The sequence below is a fragment of the Clupea harengus genome, chromosome 24, assembly GCF_900700415.2.
Source record: "Clupea harengus chromosome 24, Ch_v2.0.2, whole genome shotgun sequence".
Lineage (NCBI taxonomy): Eukaryota > Metazoa > Chordata > Actinopteri > Clupeiformes > Clupeidae > Clupea > Clupea harengus.
This window is the reverse complement of record NC_045175.1, coordinates 7,505,720-7,524,057: the sequence shown is the minus strand read 5'-3', so window position 1 is coordinate 7,524,057 and position 18,338 is coordinate 7,505,720. Positions and strand designations below refer to the sequence as shown.

The 18,338-nt window shown below is 45.3% G+C and overlaps 2 protein-coding genes across 4 annotated transcripts in view; both read left to right on the top strand.

The window, feature by feature from the left end:
* The window catches only part of LOC105909908 (phosphofurin acidic cluster sorting protein 2-like), a 93,498-nt gene extending 90,676 nt beyond the window's left edge, over positions 1–2,822 (top strand). Inside the window, 1 exon segment of the mRNA XM_042703420.1 lies at positions 11–2,822. Coding sequence (XP_042559354.1) covers positions 11–126 — 116 coding nt within the window. The 3' untranslated portion in view covers positions 127–2,822.
* Positions 2,823–4,835: 2,013 nt separating this feature from the next.
* Positions 4,836–18,338, top strand: part of LOC105909912 (kinesin light chain 1-like) — a 41,535-nt gene continuing 28,032 nt past the window's right edge. Inside the window, exon 1 of one of the 3 annotated variants that reach the window (XM_031561814.2) lies at positions 4,836–5,277. The gene's annotated coding sequence lies outside the window, so the exon portion shown is untranslated. The remainder of the gene's footprint in view (positions 5,278–18,338) is intronic. The other 2 variants (XM_031561813.2, XM_031561815.2) reach the window with 2 other exon arrangements.

Below are 18,338 nucleotides of genomic sequence, written 5' to 3'. Positions count from 1 at the left end.
CCCTTTGCAGTGTCCATTGACGGCGTGGAGTGGAACGACGTTAAGTTCTTCCAGCTGGCGGCCCAGTGGCCCACCCACGTCAAGCACTTCCCCGTGGGGGTCTTCGGCTACACCAAGCCTGTCTGATACCCAGACACACACCCCCCCTCCCACGCCAAAACCCCCAACACTTCCACCCCCACCCCACTTGCCAGACCTCCCCTCCCGGGGTCGCTTCAGATCTTTACCCCCCCCCCCCTTCTGTGAGTGAAGCATGGGGATGTCCGGGCTGTTACAGCACAACGAAAAAAAGAAAGGAAATGAAAATACTTTTTGGAAGAGAGAGAGAGAGCAAAAAGACTTGAATGAAGGAGGAAAAGAAAAAGATGAACGAAAGTCAAGGACGGTTGGATTTTCCTGTGGACGAAAAAAAAAAAAAAAGAAGTGTTGACTTTTGAACCTGTGTGTCACCGCCATCTTGCCCACCTACCCCTTACTGGCTGTTGTCATGGTAATTGTTGATGTTATTGGTGTGTAATGATCTCCCTTCTACCTGGCTAAATGGAGTGGGATAAGGAAAAAAGAAAGAACAGTTTGTTCATGTGTTTTCAAGCGAATGTGCTGCCTTTAAAAGATACAAAAAGAAGAAAAAAGAAGACAAAACACACGTCCCAGGGACTGTGTGTGTAGTCATTAGGAGTTGGTAGTCAGCATATCAGGCAGCTTGGTTTTGCACTTTTTTGTCGTTTGATTTTTGTATAAGAAAGGTGTTTTGTTTTGTTTTATTGTATTATTTCTGTGAAATCCTGTGAGTAGGTGCTCTGTGTGCTGTTTAAAAGGGGGGGCAGGGAGACTAGTGTGTGTGTGTGTGTGTGTGTGTGTCTGTGTGTCTGTGTGAATGTGTGTGTGCATGTGTTATAGTGCGCTGGGGTGCTTAGAGAATGAAGTGTTCCTGAGACAGAACTATTTTCCTCTAACCAGAGAGGAATGCACTCCTTCTCCTCTTACAGTCGATATTTTCTAGTCCATTCTAAGTGACTTAAACTCCAGTTTCCTTTTTTTTTTATATAGGACACGATGACTTAACTAGCTAGTATACTTGCCTTTTTTCATTTGAAACAAGTGTGTGTGTGTGTGTGACGTTTGAAGCATGTGAAAGAGTGGGGAATCCAGCAGCTTATTTCACTTAGGAGGATGCAGGAGTGGAGAGGCGCTCGTGCACACACAGATGTGTATATGTGTGTGTGTGTGTGTGAGTGGCGCTCGTGCACACACAGATGTGTGTGTGTGTGTGTGTGTGTGTGTGTGGCGCTCGTTCACACACAGATGAACATAGGCCTGTCTGTTGACTATCTAAAAGAGGAAGGAAGGAAGGAAGGAGAGGCAGGCAGACAATCTTGTTTTGTTTTGTTTTTTGGTCAAGCTAAAAGTTGTACCATATATATATGGTATATATGGTATATATATATATGGTAAAAGTTATACCATATATATATACTATAGTAGTATATATATATATAGTGCTTATGATAGGCGCTTACCATATATATATATATATTATATAGTGCTTATGATAGGTGCTTATTTATCACGTAAAGTCTGGACCAGCATCCCGGTGCTGCATTGACCTTTGTGCTTTGACCTTTGTATATTGACCTTTGTGTATTGTCAGTACAGGACTCACACCGCCGTATGGTAGCTTGGGCCATCACTCCTGCGGTAGCCATCGTCGTGGCACTCTGAATGGACCACTCTGAGAGCACGTGCAGTTATTGGTGGGGGGATAGTTATTGCTGTTAAGGCAGCCACTGTATCTTTACCATCTAAACTCATCGCAGGGTCAACATCAGAGAGGCAGCCATATTGCCAGCGTGTGGCCACCCGTGTCACCCCAAACGTGCCGTGCATGGCATTATGAGTTGGCAGTGGGCATGGCATCTGTGGAACCGGTCAGCGTTGGCACCTAAGCCTTGTGTGTTGTTGTGCCTAGCCCTGACGCAGTCAAATAATGCCACGTGCGTCAGAGTAACACAGCGTGGCACCATCTGGTAATACGGCGACTCTGCCAAAGTTGCCATGGTGGACACCTACCGTTTTTGGTGATATCTGTACTTTCAATAAACACAGGACCTTCAAACCTTCTCTGATTTTAAGGGCTGATAACCACTGTGGGGTTCTGGAAGGTTCTGGAAGGGTGTGAATACTGGAGCTTGCAGGGGATGGTAGACCCCTAGCAAACACTCTCGTAAGGCTTACTGTATATAAGTCTTATCTTTCTGTTGCGCTTTCTCTTTCTCTCTCTTGCTCTCTTCCTCTCTCTCTCTGTTTTTTCTCTGCCACATTAAAAACCCTTTAATAGTGAGTGCGTTTGCATTGCAAGACGATTTTTAACTTTTACCGTTTGGAAGTGATTGGTCTGCTGTGAGGGAATTTTTTTTCAAAAGCTCTTAAAAAGCTCCATTTTGGCTTGATATTACATGGTGTTTCAGTGTCACCTAAGGAACAAGGAGAAAACAAGAGAATGTCATTAAAGTGTTCTGAATGTTTATATACTGTATGTTTGCAAGCATGTGGTTTAACACAGTCTGTGTGTGTGTGTGTGTGTGTGTGTGTGTGTGTGTACATCGTCTGTGTATGTGTTTAACGCAGTCGAGTGTGTACGTTGGTGTGTGTGTGTGTGTTTTCTAGGGAGTTGCATTGTGACCTCTGTGCTTTCGTCTCCTGTGGGTGTTTGAGGAAGGGGTGTACTGTGAAAGATTTGGGGATCTTATGGAACTTGCCTGAAGGGAATGTTGTGTGTGTGTGCGCGCGTGTGAGTTTGTGTGTGCATTTGTGTGTGTGCGTGCACGTGCGTGTTTGTGTGTGTGTGTGAGTGTGTACGTTGGTGTGTGTGTGTGTGTTTTCTAGGGAGTTGCATTGTGACCTCTGTGCTTTCGTCTCCTGTGGGTGTTTGAGGAAGGGGTGTACTGTGAAAGATTTGGGGATCTTATGGAACTTGCCTGAAGGGAATGTTGTGTGTGTGTGTGCGCGTGTGAGTTTGTGTGTGCATTTGTGTGTGTGCGTGCACGTGCGTGTTTGTGTGTGTGTGTGTGTGTGTGTGTGTGTGTGTGTGTGTGTGTGCATGCGTGTGTGTGTGTGTGTTTGTGTCTATGTGTGTTTGTGTGTGTGTGTGTGTGTGTGTTTGTGTGCGTGCATGTGTGTATTTGATTAAACTGGAGTGGAACATGGCGCTTGATTAAACTGGAGTGGAACATGACGCTTTATTGTCTGGGTGGATATTGTACAAAGGTATTATCCAACTGTAAAACTACGGATGTTTTATTTCCCCCCTCTCTGACTTTCTCTGTCTGTCTCTGAACATTTGGTGGTGAAATTTACAGTATAACTACAATGTATGTATTTTCAACGTTTATTGTACATATGACCTTTTTTTTTTTTTTTTTAAAGAAGGTATGAGATTTGAAGACCTGTGAGCTCTCAGAAGGTGAATTTGCCTTTTATTGAGGCTGTAGAGAAAGAGAAACTGTCTCTCTCTCACTCCCAGCTGACTCCAGGCCAGTTTGTATCCTCATTTCTGTCTCTGAAGCACTACTTTGTCTGCCATTTTGAGAAGACTGCCCTTTGGTCAATCCAACCGAGAGCTAATGAACATTACATGTACTAATATTGGGGCCGATCTGGTTTCGTTTTGGAATTTTAAAATGCGGACGTCTTTGCACAAAGTTACTTTTTTTAAATTATAAGACAGTATTCTTTTTTTCTTTTTTTTAATAGACCACTGAGGAAAAAAGGTGTTTTGGTTGATCTTTTGTATAGTTTTGTTGTGTATGTACAAAACAAATTGTATTGTTTCATATCGTTTTAACTTTTTCATGCAATGTCTTACACATAGCTTTTGTGTATTCCGAAACTTTCAGATTTTAACCTGGCTTGCGTTGTTCTTTAGAACTATTATTAACTGTTCATTAGTTCTTAAGAACTATTATTAACTGTTCAGTAGTTCTTAAGAACTATTATTAACTGTTCATTGTTGTGGTTGTTTTTATGGCCCTTTTTAAAAAGGAGTTGAGCTCTTTTATAGATGAGTTTGTTGTTTTTCTTCTGACATTTCAGCTGTTGGTGAGAGACTGTGGCTCCAAGCAGTGTGAAGAGGTTTTTTAAGTGCACAGGAGAAGACTTGTGTGTGTTTATATTCTTTATCTCTCTTCACTCTACTCTTTTTTTGTATTTGATAAATACTTAAATGACTATTCTTCAAATTCATACATGAATTACAAATATTGATGAGAATTAAAAAAAAAATATGAAAAAAAGGCAAGTTGTCTGAAATGTAAATTCATTGGTTATTGTTGCATTTTACAATTACATGAGGTTGACAACACAAGAAGTACGGGCCAGAAATATAACAAAATAAGGTCACTTAGTTTTTCATGCTGTAATGTGTTAGGGAAATATTTAAACCGAATGGTTGCAGTGGTTACAAGATAGTGTTACTGTTGGCTTAGGTTCTGCTAGGCTAGGCTGTGACGATAACCTGCAGGTGGCACTGTAGAAGAGTAAATAGAGGCTATTGTCAACTTGAGATTTCACCACAACACATTCATTAAACCGCCAGAATAGCATCATCTTCGCTGCCTGTCCCTTGTATGTACTTGTTAAGTTGTATGTGTTTTGTTGGTCCTCTCAGTCATCCTTCGGCTATGTGAAAGTGTTTAAAGAGAAACATAATTAAACTAACTTGCAATAAGCTGTTTTAACCGGATAATGACAGGTCAGCTTAAACCACTATTACAAAGTAAATACATAATTCTCCCACAAGTAACACAAGAACGCTTGTTATATCATCCCACTCTGCCGCCGACACTGCCAGCCACGCCCGATGCTGCAAGTGCAAGAAATCAAAACAAACGTCATCCCCAAACACCCGCGCTGAGGATACTGGGAAGTTACAGTCCGCCCGAGAGCAGACATTTTGGATTTAAAGCGACAAAGAGCTTCATGCAGTAGGTCCACTGTTGGTTGAGACATAAACACCGCTGGCCGTTCGACAGAGTGACAGCCAACCAACTACACCTCACGCAGCTCTATGAGAGTGAAACATTTCGTGAGGCAAGCGCACTGTGCGTTTGCTGTAGAATGGGGTTGTCCTGACTGATCCGCAGAGTCTGTCGTCTTTCCCGTTTCGTCGCCTTTTTGAGCTGTGTTGTTGAATAGCGTCGGTGGCTCCGCTGCGGATAGCTGGTCACCGAGTCGACGTGAAGTTGCCGACCGGGGAGGAGGGAGTGACTGAAATCGCTGGTATGTTACTGCAGTGACCCACTGTACGGCTTTGTGTTTTGGTTACCTGTGTGTTTCGACCCCTGTGACGCATAGCTACCTAAAATTACAAGTTCCATGTTATTAGCAGATAATTATCTCAATGTCATGTTATGTTAGCAGTAACGTTACAGTAACGTCCACTGCGGGCTAACGCTGCACACACCTGCCCTGTAATCTGACGCAAGACACGGGCAAAATGTTGATGACTTGCCAGGAAAAAAAATCTGAACCCAACGTTATGTTTTCAGCAGTCAAAGTCACCTCAAACGGAGTCGTTATAACTACATTTATTCATGCTACATTTGTTTGCGCTTCTATTCACTATCTCGCCGCGGTTGCCCTTCTATGTTGACACGATGGTGATTAACTGGATTATCATAGGCTCTAGTCTTGCTCTATCCTTAGGTTGAGGCGAGGGTGACTCGTGACAAGTTAATGGACAGTTAACCGTTAATGAACTATGGACCCAACGTCACCATAGGTTACCGTCGGTAGGCTGTATTCAGGTCGACGACTGAATCTGAGAGAAATAGGCCTTCAGAGCCTATTTCCTAATTCATCTCAGGTTTTGCTGTTATGTGAAGGTTGAACTTCAAAGCCCTTTATCGTTGTGATTTTAAGGCAGGGCAGAGAGTTGAGTACAAAGTCCAGATAGGCAGACTGCCATCCTGCACTCCATAAACTCATTTGACTGTTTTTCCCCAGGAGGTACCTTTTTCGTTTTCTTTTCTTCTCTGAAAATATCTGTCTCTGTTCCTTCTTCTTGTCCCTGAAAGTGAGGAACCATTAGTTAGAGAGGTTACATGTTATAAAAGAAGTTCGTTGTGCTGTGCTGTGCTGTGTTGTGGTGTCTGATGCCAATATGGGTGCTCTTTATCTGTTCCTTGCCAGTCCACTGTCCGTCGTATCAGTAACCCTCCTTGCTCCATATTAGCTGATCAATTGCTGACAGCGTTTTCCTGTCCCTTCCCCCCACTGTGCTAGAGAGACTTCTACCCCTTTGGTTTTGCCATGTTTTACACATGCACACATATCATAGTGGATTGTGTGTGTGTGTGTGTGTGTGTGTGGTTGTTGTTGTTGTTGTTTTTGTCTTTGTCTATCTTTGTTTTCATGCTAGACATACTGTTTGAAGAAGTGTGTGGTGTAAATATAAATCTCTCTCTCTATCATGTTCTTATTGCTCCAGTACTTCTCCTGCTTTTCTCTCTCTCTCTCTCTCTCTCTCTCTCTCTCTCTCTCTGTCTCATTCTGCTGTCTTATTCTCATTCCTTCCATACCTCCTTGTTATCCTCCTTACTCTGTGTATCCCTTTCTCCCCGTCTCCCCAGTATAGCTGTGAACTCTAATCTCTCCCCTCAACCCTCACCTGACCCCTTAGTCTCATTAGAGTTGTGAGGTGCGGAGGTCACGACAGCAGCACATAACAGTCATCCCACACACACACACACACACACACACACACACACATGCGCACACACACACACACACACACCCCTCTTCCTGCACTCAGATGTAAAATTCAACATGCACTCCTACATATTTCATTCGTACACAGACTGAATAGCAAGCTCACCAATTAAATAATAATGCAGACTAAAGCCACATTGGCCCTGGAAACAGAAGACCGTGTCCCTAATGTTATAGTATATCCACGCTTTAGTGACAGAAATAAATCCGGTTATGGTAACATCAAACAGAGTTCTTTTGACCGTAGGCGTTTATGGTCCAGTGAAGGCACAATGCTTCAGTAATGGACTTAGCCCAATTATTCCCTGGTCCCGTCGAGTACACACTCACACATGCACACAGTCACACGCTGGATTTGTCTCATTCACACACACGCACGTACACACACATGTGTACAATCACACTCTGGTCCTGATTCGCTCACTCACTCACACACACACTCACACACACACACACACACACACACACACACTCTAGTGACTAATCGAAGCTGAGCTCCCTGGCTGTGAACTGCCCCTCCGATGCTGTATTGATCAGGACCTGCTCTGGTTTCCTGTAAAGCCCTAATGCCCTCAGGCCCCCTCTGATCAAATTAGACCCAATCACAGACAGAGGGAAGAAGGGAGGGAGGGAAGGAAGGAGAGGGATGGAGAGACCGGGAGGGATGGAGTGATGGAGTGATATCGGACTTCGCTCTGAGAACGTGTGTGTGTGTGTGTGTTTGTGTGTGTGTGTGTATGAGAGAGTGGGGTGTGTGTTTCTGTGTGTATCATTATTGGACCTACATCCGGTCCCCTGGGACCCATTTGCTGGGTATGACCCAGGAAGGGCAGAATGGATGGCGTAGGCTGGGCTGATTGTGGTGATGGGGAGGCCATGGCTAACCCTGTTAGCTTAGGAGGGAAACGGGTAGGAAATAAACCCATCTGTGTGTGTCCTGTAACACAAAGTCTGCAGATGCCAGAACGACGCCAAGGCTAATCTGTTTTTTAGCTGGGCAAAGCAGAATGACATTAAGTGGCCATTGGCCAAGCATTAGAAGATTATTCATATCAGCAGTAGCCAGCCCTCATTGAAGTCAGCTACATTAAAGATGTGGTTTAAAAAAATAAATAATAATAATTTAAATGTTACGTTTAGTGTTTTTGTTTTTAAATGAAAGTGTTCCTGGACTTGTAGTAATACAATAATGTAGGGGCATTCTGAAGACGTGATTTAAAATATACTGTTTTCCATCAGTGACCGGCACCTTGGTCATCAGTGACCAGTATTTGTTTACGTCTTTCTCGCCTAAAATGTTCATCAAAAGTCGGTCAATATTAGGAGAGGGTTAGCCCATGTTTTACTGTTCTCTTTGTAGTTAGACTACAACATCAAGGTAGGCATAGGCATTCTCTTTCACTCAAACTACTTTGGAATTAAATGGAATCAAATGGAATTGAAATTCAAATCAAAAAATCTTTGAGCACCAACGGATGCATTTCGGTCATAAACCTAGTTTGGCCTCCAAGCAGCTCCTTGCCCAATACTGAACTTGTCAGAGCTTGACAACAGAGCCTTATGAACAAGAGCTCTCCCAGTTTAATTGTTTGGACAAACTCCTACCCTGTTTTTTTACAGCTCTCAATGTTTGATCTAACACACCGTTTTGCCCTCTGCTGACCTTTTGAGTTTAAGACTTTTCCTTCTCTCTACTTACTTCCTTGCAAAAGCCCCTTTTGTGTTAAAAGTTAACTTGAGAATGGCCATCACTGGTCCCAGGGGAGGCGACTGCTGTGCTGTGTTGTTTACCTCGGTGTTCACTGGCTGTACTGATGAAGGGCTCTGTGGGGTTGAAGCTTGTTAGCTTGGTTTATGGCATGTGTGGCACAGGGGTGTGTGTCTGTGTGTGTTTGTCTGTGTGTGTGTGTCTCTGTGTGTGTGTCTCTGTGTGTGTGTGAGAGTGTGTGTGTGTGTGTGTGTGTGTGTGCGGGCGGGTGTGTGTGTGTGTGTGTGTGTGCGGACACGTACAGTGGCAAGTTATCTTTCTATTTTGCTCTCTGTGTTCCTCTTTTTCTCTACTTGATTATGACGCTCTCACGATGACTGTCCTATATATCTCTGTCTTGTTAAAGCTAACTGACGTCCCTCTCTTCTCGTCTCTGTGAGCGTGTCTCTGTCTTGTTAAAGCTAACTGACGTCCCTCTCTTCTCGTCTCTGTGAGCGTGTCTCTATGTCTCTGTCTTGTTAAAGCTAACTGACGTCCCTCTCTTCTCGTCTCTGTGAGCGTGTCTCTGTCTTGTTAAAGCTAACTGACGTCCCTCTCTCCTCGTCTCTGTGAGCGTGTCTCTGTCTTGTTAAAGCTAACTGACGTCCCTCTCTCCTCGTCTCTGTGAGCGTGTCTCTGTCTTGTTAAAGCTAACTGACGTCCCTCTCTTCTCGTGTCTCTGTGTCTCTGTCTTGTTAAAGCTAACTGACCTCCCTCTCTTCTCGTCTCTGTGAGCGTGTCTCTATGTCTCTGTCTTGTTAAAGCTAACTGACCTCCCTCTCTTCTCGTGTCTCTCTCTCTCCCCACCTATCCTTTTGCATCCTCTCTCTATCGGCCTCTCGCTCCCTCACACGCAGTCAAACAGACATGCAAACACGAATGCAAACATGCATAAATCTGCACACAAATACCGGCAAACAGTCATCAGCCTCTCTCCCTCCGTCCCCCGTCCCCCCCCCCTCTCTCTCTCTCTCTCTCCTCCTCCCCCCTCTCTCTCTCTCTCCTCCTCCCCCCTCTCTCTCCTCCCCCTCTCTCTCCTTCACCCTCTCTCTCTCTCTCTCTCTCCTTCACCCTCTCTCTCTCCCTCCTCCCCCTGCCGTTCTCCTGGTTGTGGTGTTGAGTCAGAGGCTGACTCAGGTCTGCTGGCCCTGCAGCTGTGCGGAGGTGACATTACAGCACTGCATCACACCCTCTAACACTCCGCCTTCAGGCTTACACACACACACACACACACACCCTCTAACACTCTACCTTCAGGCGTACACACACACACACACACACACACACACACACACGCACGCACCCTCTAACACTCCGCCTTCAGGCGTACACACACACACACACACACACACACACACACACACACACACCCTCTAACACTCCGCCTTCAGGCGTACACACACACACACACACACACACACACACACACACACACACACACACACTGTGCTCACTCTTGATGAAAATAGTCTGATATCCTAAACATCAGAAAGAGAACTCCACCAACAAAACACACAAGGACACACCCATATGTGTGAGCACATGCGCACACACACACACGCTAAACACGTTGTCTATTAAAGGTACAGTCTGTAATTCTAATCCCATACACTTTATGTCAAACGAAGGGATTTGCTCCTCATGGTCCTCTATCTCTCCGTTCTGTGTGTGCACTCAAAAACACGTGTGTGTGTGTGTGCGTGCGTGCATGCATGCATGCATGCATGCATGCATGCATGCATGTTCATACACAGTCCTGGCTCTGTACATGGAAAACAAACATGGTGGCTCAGGCCGAACTATAAACAATCCCAGCCAATCAACGCAGTGCTTCATGAGCACGGAAGGGATGGATGTATTTTGATTGGCTGTTGAGCATAAATATAAACAGCCTGTTGTGGAACTGAATTGCGGACTGCATCTTTAACAGGCTTTCAGTCTGAAACAAAAGTATTGCGTGCTGTATGTTGGTTACGTTTAGTCTTGAAATGTCTTTAATGATAAGCAGATTATTTTTTATCCCGCACTAATCTAATCAAACTTTTGTCCTAAACTAAAATGACTAAAATCAGTTATATAACTATAAATATGCATAACTATAATAAAACAATATAGAAACTGCAATGATTGAAACCACTGGTGAAACTAACTGAAACTAAACGGAAATTCAGATGGAATACATACATATTATTAAAAATGAATTTGAAAATGGAAAACTATTATAACTTTGTCTCACACAGAGTTCTATACCGATATATTACCCTTCATAAACCACTCACTGTCACACACTCACACACACACACACAGGCTCAGAGACACACACACACACACACACACACACACACAGGCTCAGACACACACACACACACACACACACACACACACACAGGCTCAGAGACACACACACACACACACACACACAGGCTCAGAGACACACACACACACACACACACACCAGCTCAGAGACACACACACACACACACAGGCTCAGAGAGTGCTCTGTCATCTAGTACTGCCTCTGCCTCTCACCACAGAGGGAAGTTGGCAGTTCGGACAGGGCTGAAAACACGAGGAACAGAATAACAAAGAGACCTGCTATTAGGGGCATTGCTGAAGTTGCAGATTTCCCTGTCTTTCTTAGCAGGGAAATGTTTATATTATTTATATGTAGAGGAGGATATCTATATATATAAAAAAAGTGAATACTTTTATATATAAATATTTCCCCCAAGTATTCACTTTTTGTCTGTTTGTCTCGGTCCACTCGCCATTTCTGTGACCCTGTAACTCTGAACAGTTAGGCATCATAGTTGTGCAAGCATCAATTTCTGTCAATTACCATTCATATATAAGTAGCCATTATCTCAGATGATGTCATTGGACACCCAGGTGTGTATGTTTGCGGCTGGCGTCCATTGCAGTGCTCTCGTCATCCATTGCTCTCACCACTGACAGTTTGGACTTAACTCTGAAGTAATATTTGTCATCATATTCCTGCCCATGGGGTTGACTCACTATTGCTTTGGTCTGATTTTCAGGGAAGAACCAAAAGTAGGTGTTACGTGACCGAGCACGACAAAGCTGTTGTGAGCTTTTAGTACACTTCACAGGCCGTCGGCAAACTCATGAATGTTCAATAATGATTCAGGTCTGTTTATTTGAGTACTGCTAGTGTTGAAAAAATTAATAAAATGAAATGAAATGAATAGAAACACATGAAATGATATTATAATATTATATGGGTACAGACTAGTTTCAGTGTGTGAAAGAGCAGTATTCTTAAAATCTTTCAAGCATGTGGTATGCCAATTTGGATCAACTCAAACAGAAAACACATACACACACACACACACATACACACACACACACATGTATACACAACATAGGCACACCAGTCACACCTGTGCCTAGTCTTCAAACACACAAGCGCACACACACACACACACACACACACAACATACGCACACCTGTGCCTAGTCTTCAAACACACACACACACAACATACGCACACCTGTGCCTAGTCTTCAAACACACCAGCGCACACACACACACACACACACACACACACACACACACACACACACACACCATGTGCCACCTGTGCCGCACCTCCCACAGAGGGAAATAAACCCTTCCAGACTACCTCTGATAGCCACATGTAAATCCTCTCCAGGAGCCCCTAGCAACAGAGGCAGCAGGAGCATCATCACAAATACTATAATGCCATCCGTCTCTTAGATGTAGCAGCGTAAGAATGTTTCATGGTTACTCTGGAGATGAGAGGCGAGCTTATCTCTCTCTCTCTCTCTGTGTGTGTGTGTGTGTGTGTGTGTGTGTGTGTGTGTGTGTGTGTGTGTGTGTGTGTGTGTGTGGTGTTTGTATCTAGGGAGACGATGCGTGGAGAATGGTGATGCATTAATGATGGTGGTGGAAATGGTGATGCATAGCCAGTACTCTGACTGCCTCTTGCAATATTAGCCCTCCTGCAGACAGTCACACACACACACACACACACACACACACACACACACACCCTCTCTCCCTCTCTCTCTCTCTCTCTCTCTCTCTCTCTCTCTCTCTCTCTCTCTCTCTCTCTCTCTCTCTCTCTCTCTCTCTTTTCTTCTCTCTCTCTTCTACATATAATACCAGCTGGCTTGGTTGGTGTGTCCTCATACATCGTGCATCCCTCTGCCTGTGTAACTCACCTCCAGTCTCATCACCCCACCAGGTGCAGGCCTCTGCCTCTGAGCCTCCTCAGCATCCTAGGCATCTCTCTGCCTCTGAGTCTCCTCAGCATCCTAGTCACCTCTGCCTCTGAGTCTCCTCAGCATCCTAGGCATCTCTCTGAGCCTCCTCAGCATCCTAGGCATCTCTCTGAGCCTCCTCAGCATCCTAGGCATCTCTGTGAGTCTCCTCAGCATCCTAGGCATCTCTCTGAGCCTCCTCAGCATCCTAGGCATCTCTCTGAGCCTCCTCAGCATCCTAGGCATCTCTGTGAGTCTCCTCAGCATCCTAGGCATCTCTCTGAGCCTCCTCAGCATCCTAAGCATCTCTCTGAGCCTCCTCAGCATCCTAAGCATCTCTCTGAGCCTCCTCAGCATCCTAAGCATCTCTGCCTCTGAGTCTCCTCAGCATCCTAAGCATCTCTGCCTCTGAGCCTCCTCAGCATCCTAAGCATCTCTCTGAGTCTCCTCAGCATCTCTGTGAGTCTCCTCAGCATCTTTCTGAGTCTCCTCAGCATCCTAAGCATCTCTCTGAGCCTCCTCAGCATCCTAAGCATCTCTCTGAGCCTCCTCAGCATCCTAAGCATCTCTGCCTCTGAGTCTCCTCAGCATCCTAAGCATCTCTGCCTCTGAGCCTCCTCAGCATCCTAAGCATCTCTCTGAGTCTCCTCAGCATCTCTGTGAGTCTCCTCAGCATCTTTCTGAGTCTCCTCAGCATCCTAAGCATCTCTCTGAGCCTCCTCAGCATCCTAAGCATCTCTGCCTCTGAGTCTCCTTAGCATCCTAAGCATCTCTGCCTCTGAGCCTCCTCAGCATCCTAAGCATCTCTCTGAGTCTCCTCAGCATCTCTGTGAGTCTCCTCAGCATCTTTCTGAGTCTCCTCAGCATCCTAGGCATCTCTGTGTGTTCGCCATGTTCTGTGCTATCTCCTCTGGATGCTTTACCCACACTCTGCTGTATGTGAGGCGATGTAAGGTTCACCCAAACACTGCCACTCGTGTGTGTGTGTGTGTGTGTGTGTGTGTGTGTGTGTGTGTGTGTGTGTGTGTGTGTGTGTGTGTGTGTGTGTGTGTGTGTGTGTGTGTGTGTGTGTGTGTGTGTGTGTGTGTGTGTGTGTGCGTGCTCATGCTGATATTGACCTAGCTTTTTATCTTTTGTTGATATAAAGCGGAAGTGTCAACATGCGGTATTTGTTCTCAGTATAGCCTACGTGTGTGTGTGTGCATGGCTGTAAGTGTGTGTGTGTGTGTGTGTGTGTATAGCCTACGTGTGTGTGTGTGTGTGTGTGTGTATAGCCTACGTGTGTGTGCATGGCTGTAAGTGGTGTGTATAGCCTACGTGTGTGTGTGCATGGCTGTAAGTGTGTGTGTGTGTGTGTGCATGGCTGTAAGTGTGTGTGTGTGTGGCTGTACGTACGTGTGTGTGTGTGTGTGGCTGTACGTACGTGTGTGTGTGTGTGTGTGTATAGCCTACGTGTGTGTGTGTGTGTGTATGGCTGTAAGTGTGTGTGTGTATAGCCTACGTGTGTGTGTGCATGGCTGTAAGTGTGTGTGTGTGTGTGTGTGTGTGTGTGTGTGTGTGTGTGTAGCCTACGTGTGTGTGTGTGTGTGTGTGTGTGTGTGTGTGTGTGTGTGTATAGCTTACGCATGTGTGTGCATGGCTGTAAGTGTGGGTCCCCTCCTCCTCCTCATCCATCTGTCTTTCCTGTCCCTCTCTCTAAATTATTGAGAGAAGATTCCTTTTTCAAGACGTGTGTGTGTGTGTGGGGGGGGGGGGGGTCTAGAAATGCTTGCCCTCCAGTGTCTGTGTCTAAGGGTCCATCCTAAGTGATTAGATGTGTGCGCTGAAGCTGATGGCTGCTGATGCCATCAGTACTGTCTAGACAGTAGTGTGCGCTATCCTGTAGGCTAAGTGTTTAAGGCCTGTGTGCTATCCTGTAGGCTAAGTGTTTAAGGCCTGTATGCTATCCTGTAGGCTAAGTGTTTAAGGCCTGTATGCTATCCTGTAGGCTAAGTGAGGCCTGTATGCTATCCTGTAGGCTAAGTGAGGCCTGTATGCTATCCTGTAGGCTAAGTGTTTAAGGCCTGTATGCTATCCTGTAGGCTAAGTGAGGCCTGTGTGCTATCCTGTAGGCTAAGTGTTTAAGGCCTGTATGCTATCCTGTAGGCTAAGTGTTTAAGGCCTGTGTGCTATCCTGTAGGCTAAGTGTTTAAGGCCTGTATGCTATCCTGTAGGCTAAGTGTTTAAGGCCTGTATGCTATCCTGTAGGCTAAGCCTGTATGCTATCCTGTAGGCTAAGTGAGGCCTGTATGCTATCCTGTAGGCTAAGTGAGGCCTGTATGCTATCCTGTAGGCTAAGTGTTTAAGGCCTGTATGCTATCCTGTAGGCTAAGTGAGGCCTGTGTGCTATCCTGTAGGCTAAGTGTTTAAGGCCTGTATGCTATCCTGTAGGCTAAGTGTTTAAGGCCTGTGTGCTATCCTGTAGGCTAAGTGTTTAAGGCCTGTATGCTATCCTGTAGGCTAAGTGTTTAAGGCCTGTATGCTATCCTGTAGGCTAAGTGTTTAAGGCCTGTATGCTATCCTGTAGGCTAAGCCTGTATGCTATCCTGTAGGCTAAGTGAGGCCTGTGTGCTATCCTGTAGGCCAGTGGTTCCCAAACTTTTTACAGTCCCGTACCCCTTCAGACATTTAACTTCCAGCTGCGTACCCCCCCCCCCCCCCCCCCCCCAGTTGAATTTAATTCCGTTTTAATCCGTTTCGGCTCATTTTGTTCACCCAGAGGTAGATTGATGGCTTAAAATGAGTGAATAATATGTGCCACAAGTGACCCAAACCTTCTAAGGTTGTTGTTTGCCAGCCATCAACAGAACAGAAGACTAAAAAAACATTATTTGCAGGCGATTGGGAAGATGAGCGAATTCATTTGACAGGCTACGGAGGTCTGTGTTGAATAGGGGGGCGTGGCCGGAGCGGAGTTCAGCACAGACGTGACATTTTCTCTTGTTTTCTAATTAATGCTTGTTCATCGTTGCGATCGTTGTTGTGTTTATAAGAAAGAAACACAGCCTTGCAGGAAAAAATACAGGGGAATTTGGGCGATTTTGATGCACAAAATGATGTTTCTGTCTGAAAGTTGCAATTCTGTTTCAAACGGTAAATTCTGCGAATTCCGTCCGTTTTCTGTTATCGCGGACATTTTCTCCCCGCGTACCCCCTGAACCACTTCGCGTACCCCTGGGGGTACGCGTACCCCAGTTTGGGAACCGATGCTGTAGGCTAAGTGAGGCCTGTGTGCTATCCTGTAGGCTAAGCCTGTGCTCTATCCTGTAGGCTAAGTGTTTGAGGCCTGTACTAAGGTACCTTGTTCTCTATCATGCTTCACTTCTTTGGCAATGGAGAAGGAGGAAGTTAAGGAAACGGGGGTCCTATTTACGAAAGATATCCATTTTCTTGAAGAGTTCGATCACTTGCGCTGAATGTGAGCGGGCGTCTGGAAATGGCGTGTGAAGTGGTGTCCGACTCCCGGTCCTACTCAGAAATGCATAAGCGTCTCTGAAATGGAACAGGAGAAAATAAGGAGACAGAAAAATCATATTATCTAAAAAAAAGAAAAAGCTCTCCATTTTCTTCGGGTTCAAGAATTTGAGCACTTGCGCCACATGTCTGACTGCTCTGCCATACAGCTTGGATGATCTCACAGCTGATTGCATTAGATGCCAACAGATGACAGATGTCTTCCTCTCACTTGGAGTTCCTCAGTCAATAAATCACAACTTTGGTAGCTGTCGCCATCTCTGTTTCACTGGCTGTATATGTAAACTTTTGTAACGATAAAAAAATATATATATATATAAAATAAAATGTTAACGCCAAGGCAAACATAGCCATAATGGATTCATACTATGAGGTACTGGAACGCGTCATCTAATACCCAAGCCTAATTGCGTAGCCATACCTCTTGGCTGAACTAGCATCTGTGGTATGGTGGAAGCTGAAGAGCCAGCTGACAACATCTGTCTGTCTGTCTGTCTGTCTGTCTGTCTGTCTGTCTGTCTTTGCCAGGACAGCTGAGCACAGAACAGAGGCTTGTCATGATTTCCCTGGGGTCTTGGGAACCATTTGTTCTCTCCGTTGTTGTTCTGCTTTGAATAGAAGTGGCGCAGAAGAACATTGCTCGGAACATTCAGTGCATTGTGAGGAATTCCCCTCAGAGTCTTCACTCTATGTTCTTACCACGTCTCTTCTTTTCTTTCTCTCTTTCTCTCTCTGCTTTGTGTCTGTAACTCTACTTCTGTGTAAGATAACGAAAGGCTTTTATCTTCACTTTGTAGTCCTTTCTTTTTCTCTTTCCTTCTATCTCTCTCTCTCTCTCTCACACACAAACACAAATGCTAACATGCATACATTTGCACACAAATACTGGCAAACAATCATCAGCCTCTCCCTCTCTCTCTCTCTCTCTCTCTCTCTCTCTTTCTTTCTTTCTTTCTTTCTTTCTTTCTTTCTTTCTTTCTTTCTTTCTTTCTTTCTTTCTTTCTTTCTCTCTCTCTCTCTCTCTCTCTCTCTCTTTCTGCCCCTCCATCTACTCATGTGCATACTACTCTCTAGGGCTATAGTCTATCATTCACACCCTAGCTGAAGCCATAACTGCTGCATTGATATAACCCTCTTTCTGTTGTTTCTGTCTAACTGTATGGCTCAACCCTTAGTGTAACCCTCCTACATTATATAACTTGTAACAACAAAAATAGGCATTGTATTTTCTTTTTAAGCTGCCCTGTTCTTGTAAACAAGTGGAGGAACAGGTTGAGGAAGTGTGTGTGTGTGTGTGTGTGTGTGTGTGTGTGTGTTATCGCACCTTTTATACCACGTCTGCCACCCTACCCATCCCTGATTGGCCCCTGCTCCATCTCATGTCCCACCCACTGCTCTGGTGTTTCCATGGATATGGGCAGATTTGCCCGTCCCTACGAGACCCCAGAAGTCGTTACTATAAGTGGGGCTCAAGCACAACACACACACACACACACACAAATACTGTCTCTCTCTCTCATGCACACACACACAAATACACACTCTCCCTCTCATGCACATGCACACACACACACACACACACACACACATACGCTCTCTCTCTCTTTCACTCACTCACTCACACACACACACTGTTTACTGAACATGGCCCTAAGCAGGCGCTAAGTCCCTGATTAAACACCAGGAAGGTTGTGAAAAATGATTGCGGTTTATTTGGTGACAAGTCATGCCAGGGCAGTGTGTGTGTCATGAGCATTGAGAGATTTTGATTGTGTGTGTGTGTGTGTGTGTGTGTGTGTGTGTGTGTGTGTGTTCAGGGGCATTCCGTGCTAGAATCAGTCTCTTTGCACCCTCATGGCAAAAACATACTGCCCCTCTGTGTGTGTGTGTGTGTGTGTGTGTGTGTGCCTATGCCTGTGCCTGTGCCTGTGCCTGTGCCTGGGGGTGCTAGACCCTCCAGCCCACTCATGTGACCACACTCCCTCACTGCACATTTAAATGTTTAGATGTGCTCCACTCCCAGAAACACACACACAAACACACACACGCACTCCCTATATGTCTCT